Here is a 13,723-nt window from a genome sequence, read left to right on the forward strand (position 1 = left end):
AGAAAGAGCCAAGGCTTAATTGAAGGAGCAGCTGGTCACCAGCCACTGATTTGAAGAGAAAGAAATCATATTAGAGCTTGTTCTTATCTGGACCAGCTGCCATTCATTTCTTTTCCTCTTTTTCTTCCTTTCTTTCTCAAGACTTTGGACCAAAGATGCAGGCCATCTTCCTGATGCATCTTCAAATCTGTAGAGAGATGTAATATGACTTTAATCTCTTGGGGGGGAGTGTCAGTTTTATAAGGTTAAGATGATCAAATCTTTTAACACTTTCCATCCTTCTCTCTTTTTAAAATAGTGTCTTTCCTTCAAAGCATCAAGGCATTGTAGGAACAAAGAGAAAAATGTGTTGGAGGATGTTTGTTCTCATTAAATGGTTATAATTTTGGGTGGATCACTGTCTTTTGGTAAATGGGAGTGATAGTCTAAACATTAACCTAAGGTTGTTGAGGTTCTTCAAACACTAGGACCTACTTGTCATAAAATTCCTTACTTGAAATTTTACTGTAAAATCATTGGGAGGAAACACATGGAATTCTGTTTAAATACAAAAAAAAAAAAAAAACTACCTGAAAAATAAAATAAAAAAAGTCACTGGGCAGTAGGCTCTACTTAAAGCTTATCATCCGAAGGAGGAAGGAATTTATTTAAAAATCTCTAGTTCATTCAAGTAATATGACTTTGTATGTAGATTAGGACTATTTCCTGGACCAAGATCATGTTCCTAAGCTGCAGAGGAAAGCATGGAGAAGGAACATGACCTTGGGGAGACTGACCTTAAGAGATGGAGACTTGAGGGGGGCGCCTGGGTGGCTCAGACGGTTAAGTCTCCCTCTTGATTTCGGCTCCGGTCATGATCTCAGGGTCGTGAGCTCAGCCTCCCATTGGGCTCCACACTCAGGCAGAGTCTGCTCCAGATTCTCTCCCTCTGCCCCTCTCACTTGTTCTCTCTCTCTCAAATAAATAAATAAATCTTTAAAAAAAGAGAGAGAGAGAATGAGAGAGAGATGGAGACTTGAGGGAAAGGATGTAGTTCTGTTTTTCTGGCCTCTTTTTTTTCTATCTCACCTTACCATGAATTAATCTAAATTCTTTTGTACCTGAATTTCAGACTTTCCCCCTTCTTAGGACTACCCTCAGCAAAACTATGAAGTAGATTCTATTTTATTATCTGTTTTCTTATGACAAGCAACCAGTATCTTCACAGTCTCTGTACCCGCTAACACTTTTCCCTGAGAAGCTAACGAAGGCGTACTATGTGGGCCTGCCTGCCCTGCTTACAGATGAGGCTCTTCTTTGCAAAGGGAAGGGGGTACCTCTCTTGCCTCTCCACCACAAGCCCTGGGGTCAGCAGGGGAGGCATGAGCATCAGGTAAAGTGCATGGAACAGAGACTAGAAATCTAAGAGGCAGCATCCAGGAAAAAACCAAAACCTAACCTGGGTATACTAGACAAATCAGTCATGATTCGAAAGGGGATGATGAGTGGAGAAGGTTCCAGGTAAGAGGCAACAGGGTGAGTGGAGCCTGGGGAAGCCAGATGAGAATTACAAGATTCAAAGCATAAAGTGCAAGGTGGGGCTTGTGGTAGTACAGAGCTTGGATGCTCTGAATATGGAAACTATGGGAGGCAAGGTATTCCTAAGGTGTCTACTTGGCTCACACCACCTATCCCAAATGTGCTGATAAGCTATATATGCTTGGCTCCAACTTTGTCCTTCCATATTTCACTCTGTGATGCTAGGTTGGTGTCCTACTCAGTACGCTGCTCCTTTGCCGGCTGTTTCCCTGTTAAGCTCAGCCCATAGGTGGTGCTCGAGGGACACTACCAGGCAGGGACTCCGGGAAAGTGGTATCACTTCTTTGAGTCCCAGCTGCCAGACATAAAGTGGGGATAATAGCCACACCACTGGGCCATTAGGATCAAACAAGCCCACTCCCAGCACAGTTCCAGAGCAAGTTTCAGGGCATGCAAAGAAGGGGGTGGTTGCCCACCTGAATGAGGACTGACCCTTCAGTCCATCAGGGTGCAGACTCAGTCAGGATCCAGTCAGGGAAACAGAAACCACACTGATTATTTTAACAGCATTAATATAAGGTATTAGTGAGAAAGACATTGGAGGAGTGAAAAAGCAAAGGGGGGACACTGAAGAAGGAACACAGAAATGGCTGGAAGCAGCTACCCTCCTAGGCTGGAAGAACAAAGGGAAAAGGTTGGAGTTATTAGGACATAGAAGGTTGGAAGGGGGCACTGGGACCCAGTTTTCTATGGAAAGGACACTAGGTGCCTCAGAGGAATGTGGGGGGTGGGGGATGAAATCAACCGCCACCTGCTAGAATGGGGCTGTTGCTGGGGCAAGACTGTCATGATGTTTTCCTTTTCCCTTCTACTGCTGGGAAGCTCAGAGTCCACTGTCGGCAAGTGAGTAGAAATTTGTGTCATTATGGCTGCAGAGATTTTTTTTTTTTTACTTTATTGGCAATACTTTTATTTCAACATATATTGTGTACTTCTTTGCAAATCTCCTCAAAATCTTTTGGAAAACCACTGAATATTTCTATGTCCATCTAGACTACCTTCATCTGCATCTTCATCCATACATTCATCTAAAACTTCTCTACTTCCATTTATACTTCATTTCTACCTCCACGTATGCCTCGTCTATACCTCTATCCATATTTTTATCCACATCAGTAACCATGAGGGAGACAGGGCCATCCAAGTCTGTCTTTGTAGTTTCAGTTGTGTGTGTTTAGCCCAAAATCTGAATATGAAAGCATAATTAGGAAGGTCGTACCATGAAGATAGCTCCCATCTGCTCTTCATCCTCTACTGTGTTTCCATGAGAAAGCCTTGCATTGACAGATGTACTAATGGGCCCGTGATACAGAACCCAAAACTTAAAAAGTTCTAACCCATCAAGAAATCTCATTCATCATTTCATTTTTTGGAAAGGATGTAAAAAATGAAATGTCAGCGCTATAATGTCAGGACCGTTTAAAATGTCAAGTGCTTGTTGTTGCATAGCCTGGCTGTCTCCTCTTCTGATCAAACCCCCAACTGGCATAATAATTATAGATGATGCATCGCATTTTCATGCACAACTGGACCCAGATTTATAACAAATCAGCGGAAACGTTCTCATTGCCCAGCCTGAAATTTTCTCCTTTTACTATATAGCTTAAGACTTTTCCTTTGGAGCAGAACATTATTACTGATTCAAGACAGGATTCAGGGTAAAGAATACGGGAAAAAAGGGAAGAAGAAAGTTTCTCCACAGACCAGAACTCGGTCATTTATAATACAGAGATACAACAGGAGCCAAGAGGCAGCAAACACATTTGCCGAACGCATGTTAAGAAGAATATTGAAGTATGGAGACACTGCCCAGATCATCCAGTTCTATTTCAAGACTCAGATTAATTTAGGTGTGCAAGGAAACATATATGTGAGTTCTATTTTGAACAGATATGGAGACAATCCTTCAGGTTAATCATGTTTTAATCTGCAGAGAAAGCACTAATATACAGACAGAAAAGCAACAATTCTTTTGTCTGCAATCTTTATGGAAGTCTCCATGGGACTTAAGTGATGTATTCACAAGCCAATACCAATTATAATAAAAACTTGAAATCAATAGCATGTACGTGGGAGAATTTCATTTCTTCTCAACTGAAAGTCTTGTATCCACTGAAAGTCGGAAAAGGCATTCTCACGGCTCACAGCTGCTTCATTTCCCCCTTCCCTAGATCAGTCTTCTCACGTGGTTTGAAGGAAGCCTCCCTTCTGTGTCTGACTGTTTCTCATTATAGATTACTTTCAGTACGTTGGAAAAGTCAAAGCTCTTGGAAACAATCTCCAGAAGATCCTGATCTTTTTCTGTGCCATTGATAAATTCTTCTAAAGTCAATTCTCCTAGAAAATAACAAATGAACAATTAACAAGAGGCTTTGTTCATACCAATCACTGGTGTATACAATATATTCCCTGATATTTCTCTTGATATTCTGACATTTTTTCACCTCAACCAGACTCTAAATTCTTTGAATATCCTTATATAGAAAAGCATTCAATGGTAGGGTTGCCAATGAAAATGTAGATGACAAAAGCAAACTATTTTTTTTTTAAGAGAGAGAGAGGGAGGGAGGGAATACAAGTGGGGGGGGCAGAGGGAGAGAGAGAGAGAGAATATCTCAAGCAGGCTCCATGGCCAGCACAGAGCCTGATGCGGGGCTGAGATCATGACCTGAGCCAAAATCAAGAGTCAGATGCTTAACCAACTTAACGACCCAGGTGCTCCAAATACAAACTATTTTTAGGTTGAGAACATCAGCAATGCATTTGTGTTCACATACACATTCACGTCTCTACACAGTATTGATTATTTGACCTTTAATCTTGAAGATATGACCAAGTGATAGGAGCATGAATATTGCTAATTTCTAAGATCAGGAGGAAATGACTATGTGCAAGGCTGTTTTCAATATTCTTCTCTCAGGAAATAATTTCAGGGACTGTCCAAAGCTGTGAGGAGGGTTAAACATTTTTTTTTAAGATTTTATTTATTTATTTGAGAGAGTCAGAGACAGAGAGCACGAGCAGGGGGAGGGAGAAGGACAAGCAGACTCCGCACTGAGCGTGGAGCCTGACTCGCGGCTCAGTCTCAGGACCCTGAGATCATGACCTGAGCCGAAACCCAGAGTCACACACTTAACTGACTGAGCTACCCAGGCACCCCTAAAAAGGTTAAAGATTTATTCATTCCATGTATAATTATTGGGCAGCCATTTTCTGATTTTTTTTTTTAAGTAGGCTTCATGCCCAACATGGGGCCCAATGTGGGACTTGAACTCGTGACCCTGAGATCAAGACCTGAGCCGAGATCAAGAGTTGGATGCTCAACTGACTGAGCCGCTCAGGCTCCCCTCTCATTTTTGATTCCTAATTTCATCAGCTTGACTTAAGCCATGGGCCCATGCTGGCGAGTCCAGGGCTATAAAATCATTGCCTTATACCCATGTACCATGGCTGCTATGTTTTGCCACTACCATCATCCTACAAGATAACTTTTCAACATTTTGAGGGGATGGAGGAGTTCTCTGCTGACTCATTTGGATTGTAGTTATGAGCTTTATGGTACACGCTGGATAGCTAGTTTGTGTAAGCATACTCCAAATGCCCCTGTTAATCGCTATCTTCAAAATGTAGAGATCCCATCCTCCCTCTATATTCCCACCAAGCAGAATGTGCAGTGGAATGTGTTGTTTAGTGTTCAAGGTCAGGGGCTCTGGGGATGGCCAACCTGGAGTATCTCCCCTAAAACAGTGTCCAGGTGGAAGACCTTGGTTTCCTTGGAAGTGCTGTCCATGCAAGGAGGGGAGGGGCCACTGATTGTTGCTAGGTTAAATTGCTGTAATACTAAACTTGCTGCATATAGATGCCAAAAGCAGATGCTCTGTCCAGTCGGCCACTCCTAGATTCCCTGTACATAAGTTCCCCTGATAAACCTACATCTTGCCCCACATCAGGCTCCCTGCTCAACGGGGAGTCTGCTTCTCCCTCTCCTTCTCCCTCTGCCCCTCCCCCCACTCAGGCTCACTTTCTCTCTCTCTCTCTCTCAAATAAATAAAATCTTAAAAAATAATAATAAGCTATGTTTTAATCGTTGTCTCCAGGTCTTTTCTTTGGCCTCACTGGACCACCATCCACCCTAGGCTTAGAGTCTGCTGGGACTTGGCTGCACATGAGTGTCTTCAAGTCAAGGGGTATAGATGTAGTTCCTGATCTCAAAGCGACTGTACCAAATAGGTTTTGTGGCTAGGTAGAAGGGCAGCCAAAGATGAGTCAAGAACATTCAGTAACTAGAGAATGTATATCTGGGGCAGAAAGTCAGCAGGACCTGAAATACTTTTTAGTGGATAAAGTCAAATACACAAAACACCATGATAGTGACTCAAATATAAACAAGCATGAATCATCACATTCTCGTAAGATACCTTCCCTTTGGTTTCAATGGCAAAATTCTAAAACATGCTTTTTAGAGGGAAGTTGAATCTTTGTTCCTTACGTTTTCCTTATGCCAAAGAAGTTTGTGCAAAACCCACAGGGTAGGCATGGAGTTATCTATGTCTCACAGGGAATGTATAACCATGGAATGAAAAAAAAAGAAAACTGAAAACTGAGAGAAAACTGAAAATGAGGAGTAGTGAGTGTGGGGTTGGGGACGGGCACGTGGTGTGGAGTGGTGGGTCACAGAAACCATAAATAACAGCAACAAAACAATCCTATGTTTTGCAAAGGGAAATCATAGCTGCTAAATTCCCCACGCAAAAGTTTTTCAAGTTTCTAGGGGCTTCGCATGACCAAAAGAGAAATGAGAGTGCAGATGGGGGAACAGAAGTGGGTTTTGATTGCTCAGTTATAACACTTGTCGGTTGTCACCAGTACTGGTAGAAGGAGCTGTGTCTGAGGGTGTGGAGGGTAGAGTCACCATGTCAGGTGAAAAGCAACATCAGTTACTGGTGTGGCAAAGAGAGAAAAGATGGAATTTCTTTAAAAAATATTTTTTCTAATTGAGATAGAATTGACATATAACATTGTTTCAGTTTAAGGTATACAACATAATGATTTCATACATGTATATATCGCAACATCCATCACCTCACATAAATACACTTTACACTTTTGTTTTTCTTGTGATGAGAGCTTTTAAGTTCTACTCCCTTAGCAACTTAGAGGATGGAACTCTTCACTGTTGTTTTTTTTTAACTTTTCTCAAAACCTGTGTGAACTCTGCACATTTGTTTTGTTCATGTTACCTAACCAGTTACCATAAAAAAAATTCGTTTTGAAATTAAGCCAACTTCTACCTACAGCAACTTATAACTTTTACTATTTCTATTTAAAGTACTTACCTTGAAATTTTCTTCTTTTCCCTCTAGCACTTAGCATTCATTCATTTATTCATCAAACATGTATAAAGCCCCAGCTACAAGTGCTGTTTCTTCCAACACTACGGTGCTGGAACGTGACAGGTGCTCAGAAAACGTGCTGACAAATTGCTTCCCTTTATCTGATGTTCTTAAACATTGTTTCCTAATCCCTTTTAATTTGTCTGTGGATTTATGCCCAAACAAATTAAAAGGATGGTTTCTGAATCTGTCTAGAAAGAATCGCCTATGCAGGTCTAGAAGCTTCCCCTCAAAAAATCTACCAACAAAGAGCCAAAGCCAGTAAGAGGTGACTCAGCTGGAGATCACAGGGCTCTGAGGGATCTAAACCAATGGTTTGAGTTTGTATTATTTTGTTGTATATTTAAAGATACATTTCAGTATTTGTAGGGCACAATTCAGAAAGTACACAATTTTATTTTTATATGTTGAAATATACATATACTCACCATTTATATCTACATGATTTAGTGTTGTTTGTTGTGTTTGCAGATACCTTCTCTCCTCCTGGGGACCCTGAAGGTCAACGCTCTCCCATCACTCCCTACTAATTTCAGAACTTCATTGATGATAGAGGCTACCTGTGGATATTTTCTTTAGCCTTGTTTTTGCAATCTGGTTATCTTGTTGATATTACTGGGTCCTGTATTTCTTCCCATTAACATCTTTTATTTTTTTATTTTTTATTGTTATGTTAATCACCATACATTACATCATTAGTTCTGGATGTAGTGTTCCATGATTCATTGTTTGCGTATAACACCCAGCGCTCCACGCAGAACGTGCCCTCCTTAATACCTCCTTAATCATTGGGCTAACCCATCCCCCACCCCCTCCCCTCTAGAACCCTCAGTTTGTTTCTCAGAGTCCATCCTCTCTCATGGTTCGTCTCTTCCCATTAACATCTTATATTACCTTTCATAACAAAACAAAAAATGACTTCCTACCCCCCTCAAAAAAAAAAAAAAGCCAAAACTTACTGTGCGTGCTCACATTATCATTTTTGCTCTAAAGAAGTCAGCCTGGTTTTAGAAGAAACCAGCCTGCCTAAAAGATTTTTTGTCAATTCTTTTAAATTAGAACATGGTGAAACAGTGTAGCGGCACTGGGAAATTAGCAGAGACGGGGATGGGGGATGGGTCTCAGGAGATGAGAACGAACAGATTTTCAAGGGCGGACGCCAGGGAAGATTTTACACGACACAGTTTTGCAGTCGTAAGCAAGGTGGCACGAGCAGCATTTAGCAGCATTTTATAGCCGAGTTTTCAGGTGCAGGAGTTTCTTTTTTATACGAGAAAACCCAATTCTCCCTTCTCCCCTGGTAGTTGTGCTTCTCAGTTTGAGTCACGGTGACTCTCGGGCTTTCCACAATGTCCCTCCCGGGTAACTGCTCAATAAAATGTCTTCATGTCCCGTCCCTGTCCTCTTTCCCCCAAAATATCTGCCCAATAATCACCTCTTTCATTTCGTCTTTGGCCTTGTTCTGTCTCTTTTCACTTTCATGGTGTATTATTATGAGCCACTGAAGTCTCCCCTGCCCCTGCGCTATTTGGCACTGGGTTAAACCTACCCGGACACTTTCCGCGCTTGATGTTGTGAACAGATTCTACAAATCTTCCCAAACCACGTCAAGAACGACTCCTGGGCGGTGCATGGTAGAACATGGTTGCTATTCTTCCTGCAGGAAAGGCTGCAGGATGCCATGCTTAATCATTTATCCTGACTTGTCTTGCTCTCCCGTCTCTTTTCATTCTTCGGTAAGATTGAATATTGAACTGCAATCCTCTCTGTGATTCTCTTCAAGTTTTTCTTCCTGATGCTTTTGTTCATAATATAAGGATAAAAATAGCTTGTTGAATTATTACAATAATACATGCTCATGATATAAAACTTAAGCTCTACCAAAAAGTGTAATGAAATGAAAGAAGTCCCCTGTAGCTTCTTTCTGTCCCCCCCGTTTCACTTTCCATTGGTAATTAACTCCTGCTAATCAACTGCACTTATATTTTGTGAGGTGGCAATGCATATGCACATATATGTTAATTTCCAAAATAGTCTAAACACCTTTCTTCCTACAGATAACATTGCACGTTGTGGGGCGCCTGGGCGGTTCAGTGGGTTGAGCTTCCGATTCTTGATTTCGGCTCAGGTCATGATCTCAGTGTCCTGGGATCGAGCCCTGCATTGGGCTCCCTGCTCAGTGAGCAGTCTGCTTGTCCCTCTCTCCCCCCACTATTTTGTGTGCTCTCTCTCTCGCTCTCAACTAAATAAATCTTTAAAAAATGTTGTACGTTGTACTTGTTTCTTTTTTATATCTTCCTTCACTTTTCATTACATCTTCTTACCAGACACTCATTCACCTTACAACTATTCATGGAGTAACCGCTATGTGCCAGGAAGTATGAGCCTGCAAGAAATACTGAAGTACATAAAACAGAAATAGTTCTTGCCCTCATGGAGTTTGTAGATACTCATTTTTTTATTTCCATAGCATTTATCCTGTGCCTCTCTTTTGATTAATCTTCTAACTTTGATTTGCTAACTATCATGATAATCATGTATAGAATACTTCATAGCTCTGTGTATTATTTTTGTCCCAACATATTTGATGTTGGTCATTCTTCTGTAAACAATTTGCAGTTAAATTGGGGTGTTCATATATGTTCCTAAAGTTCTATCCTGTTGTGTTGTGATCTTCTTCATCTTTGGTTTCAATATTCACTGGATTATCAGATACCAATAGTAAGCTTTCTTTTCAGTTTGAAAAAAAACTGGCACATAGTCAACACCATTCTGTTATACTTGACTGAACATCTCTATTTCTACCAAACTGATGTTTTGATAACAATGATAATCAACAATTTAAAAAATCTTATTCGAGGTATATATACTTAGGTTTGTACAAAGATGAATATACATTTTCCCCTGTGGCGCTTGCTCCCCTTTTATGTGTGAGTGAAACATTTTATTTTCCTGTGTCAAATACTGGCAAAATCCTTTTATGCTTCCACAAATATCAGCCTTCTATGTCTTCATTACTTTCTCTTGTAATGCCTTCTACTTCTCAATCGAATTGCCTTCTGGTGCTCTGAGCTGTCTTTGTCCAACAGTAGAATTTTAGCGTCCTTTTCTTGATATAGGGAATGACTCAGCTGTCTCTTGATGAGATGATAAAATGATCTCCAATAATTTGCATATAAAAGCAAATTCTATCAGTTTAGTTGTGTATATGCATTTGCCAAGAAACAGTGGTTCACTGTTGTTCCAAAATGCAGCTAGTTTATTTGATATCATCATTGTAAAGGCAATGATATACATCTTTTTTCTTAAATACAAGTTTCCATCAGAGGAAGTGATTTGCATGATTAGTTCGGTAAGCTATTCCAGAAACCATAATGTATTCTCTCTCTCTTTTGACATGTTCTTCCAGGTCAAAGAGCCCATTTCCTGGTCTGCAGGTATCCTTAGTTATTGCCCAAGAAAACACCTTCACTCTTCTAGATTTGCATCCTTTTGCAACCCCCTCTTTCTTTTTCTAGGGCCTTCCAACCACATTCCCCCATTTTATTGGTTCTATTGTACTTGGTTTGTGAGGAAACTGTTTAGACAATAAGCAGTGAGTCCTGCATCGTTTTCTTGTTTTCTGGAACACATTATCTGTTCCCCCACACTAATAGAAATCGAGCTCCTTCTTAAGGATACCGCAATCCTCACACTTCTCCAGTAGAGGTCGCCTTTCCTTTCCTCCCACTTCCATCCCTAGAAGCAGGATCCAGAGATATCTTCAACATTCTTGACCTGCCCTTTTGACGTTCATTGTATTACTAAGTCTTAAACATTCACAATATCCCATCTATTTCCAGGACACTTGTCCTTTAGTCAACGATTTCAGCCCCAGCCTGAAATGTTTTGTCATCTCTATTCCAATCCCTGCCATACTCCAGTACTTCTGATTAAAAATTAAAACAAAACAAAACCAGGGCGCCTGGGTGGCTCAGTTGTTAAGCGTCTGCCTTCGGCTCAGGTCATGATCCCAGGGTCCTGGGATCGAGCCCCACATCGGGCTCCCTGCCCGGTGGGAAGCCTGCTTCTCCCTCTCCCTCACTTGTGTTCCCTCTCTCGCTGTGTCTCTCTCTGTCAAATAAATAAATAAAATCTTAAAAAAAAAACACAAAAAAACAGAACAAAACCTACAGCATTTGTCCTGTTTGGTGATCAGAATTTTCAGCTGCATATTTCAAATAAAATTTTCATTGACCTTCTAAGATCTTCCACTCTCCATTTCTCTAGTCCTTGTCTAAACTTCACTTAGTTTCCTTGTCCATTCTGGGTTTTGCAAGCTTTCACGTGAACTTATTTATTTTATCCTCGATCTATATAGACCCAAATACAGGTGATTACAACCAAATGGCTCTGATCTTGGTCAATTAGAAAATGAGCATTCTGAATTCGAAATTGAGGTGAGGCAAACTAGGACTGGGTCCTAAGAGGGAGATTGAGGCTATTGATACATTTCCAAGTGCTATTCTGAGATTTATACTCTTGTTCAGTCCTTTGGCTCATTCATAATGGCGATTTCATGTGAACTCCCTCCCAGCCTCCTCACCATCCCATCCTGCCAAACTGAGTTGCCACAGTAGACTTGGGCAAACTGCCACACTCAACATGGATGTCTACTGCCCTCTAGTGTCCATTACAAGAAGTGACCTATGGCGGGCATGTTGGTTCTGTGGAAAGTTACCTCGGATTGATGAAAACCATGGCTGGAGTCCCAGTGCCTCATATTCATCCCTTTTCCCCCTTAAATCACTTATTAACATCATATTTTCCACAATGTCAAACTTTCCGTTTTCAAGGAACATTCCTAGATACGCTGCCTCAATCTCAAATCAATATGCTCCCTTACCAGTTTACTGAGATCAAAGCCATTTGGTGTAAGCACTCCCCCTTCTGGAATGTCTGTGTCTTCCCTTTCACTCAGCTTCTGAAGAAGTGACCTTCTCTGAGCTAAAGAGGAACCCAGATTTTAGGGTAACAATAGCAGATGGAGAAATGAGCAGACAGAGTAGAAATGTAGAAAAGGTACAAAGAACAGAAATGAAGGCAAGTACAACTCTTCCCAGAAGTGTATAGTCAAAGGGAAGGAAAAAAATCTGATAGTAGAGGAAAATCACGCAATTGAAGAAATGATTTTTATAGTATGGAAAACTTGAGTTTATTTGCAAGTTGATGAGACACCTCCAGTAGAAAGGAATAATTACTAGAACATAACCCAGAGTGGACAGCATAGTCCTTCATATCATATTCTTCCACTTTTCTTTCCTTGTACCTCCCTTTACTCTTGTTCATATATCCTGAAGTGTCAAGCATCATGAATTGAATATATGTGTGTGTGTGTGTGTGTGTGTGTGTGTGTATGGTCAATAAATACTCCATTGAATTGTACTGACTGGAGAACATTGAATTGGCCAAATTATGAAGCCCAAGTGATATCACAACTAGGATTTTCTTGAAAGGTTCATATTTTTGCCTAAATGGCATTCCCACACCCACCATCTCCTACTTTGTAAATTAAAAAAAAAAAGAAAAAAGCCCAAGGAGAGTAATTGCCTTACCATCATTGTTTATATCGATCTTATGAAACACCAAGTTAGTAAATTCTTCAGGACTCAGAGTTTGCTGGCCATTGAGGGCTTGTACAGCCTACAAAGAGAAATCAAATCAGACAGTTCAACTTTGCTGGAAGCAAATACATTTTGTGACATTTCTACCCTCAATGTGACAGAATTTGAGGATATGTTCTTGTCATTTTGGCTGCCCAACCTGTTCTAGTTGTTAAAAATAAATAAAAAGATTATATGTCAGTTCAGGGTAATGAGATTTAGAAATTTAATTAACTGAATACAATCTGAAGTTTGATATTATATGGCACGAAGGGATCCATTCAACATATTAGGTCACAAAAGATGCAAAAAAGCCTACTGCAGAAAAAAATTGTAGCGGCCACTGTCATAAGAATTCTGGACCTAGAAAACAAACAATAATCTCAACTTCAGACCAGTTATAATTGATCTTATGGAGAAACATGAAAGGATATTCTGTAAGCATCTAAGGCTTCCCCTCCAGCTTCTGACACTGGCACCTCTGATCTTTTTTGCCCTTTTGTAGAATGATCGACTGGGAAGACAGATATGTATGCCTTGGAAGGACACTGAATTTCTCTCACATCCTGCCAGCACCTTTTCATCATAAAGGCCGTCAGGGGACGCAGAGAAAATGACATTTCCAGCTTTCCTAGAGGGAAAATTTAACCATGCTCTCCTTCTCCCCCACCTCCAGGTGATTAAATTAAATGACCAATATTTGGTGTCGAAATTCATAATAAAATGAAAGAGAGACAGAGAGAGAACGAGTAGTCATCTGGGAATTTGAACATAACTATCTTGACTGAACATGAAGGGATCTTTAGAAAAACCGCTGACAACATATTTCAACTGAGGGCACGGTCTGCAATAGGACTATCTCTTCTGCTGCTTCTCAAGCATTACTGAAGCTGAAGCCAGGATCAGTCAGAGCGAACAGTGGTAACGCATCACTCCTGGCCTTAGCAAGTCGAGGTCTCACAATTAAATACAGGGGAATACTTAGAATAATGGTTACATACATGTAGTATCCTATTAGATGAACGTTTTTAGTGTTTCTCGGTGTCTTGACAGAGGTCCCAAAAGTCTGGAAAATTTGGCTAGGCATCCAGTATTCCCACAGCCTGAAGG

The 13,723-nt window shown here is 40.7% G+C and overlaps 1 protein-coding gene across 1 annotated transcript in view; it reads right to left on the reverse strand.

Annotated features, from left to right (window-relative positions):
• Positions 1–3,806: 3,806 nt before the first annotated feature.
• Positions 3,807–13,723, reverse strand: part of GUCA1C (guanylate cyclase activator 1C) — a 34,191-nt gene continuing 24,274 nt past the window's right edge. Inside the window, 2 exon segments of the mRNA XM_025868674.1 lie at positions 3,807–3,915; positions 12,514–12,653. Coding sequence (XP_025724459.1) covers positions 3,807–3,915; positions 12,514–12,653 — 249 coding nt within the window.

This window comes from Callorhinus ursinus, unplaced genomic scaffold (genome assembly GCF_003265705.2).
Source record: "Callorhinus ursinus isolate GAN/ISIS: 27379988/994484 unplaced genomic scaffold, GSC_fseal_2.0 scaffold1, whole genome shotgun sequence".
NCBI classification, from domain to species: Eukaryota; Metazoa; Chordata; class Mammalia; order Carnivora; family Otariidae; genus Callorhinus; species Callorhinus ursinus.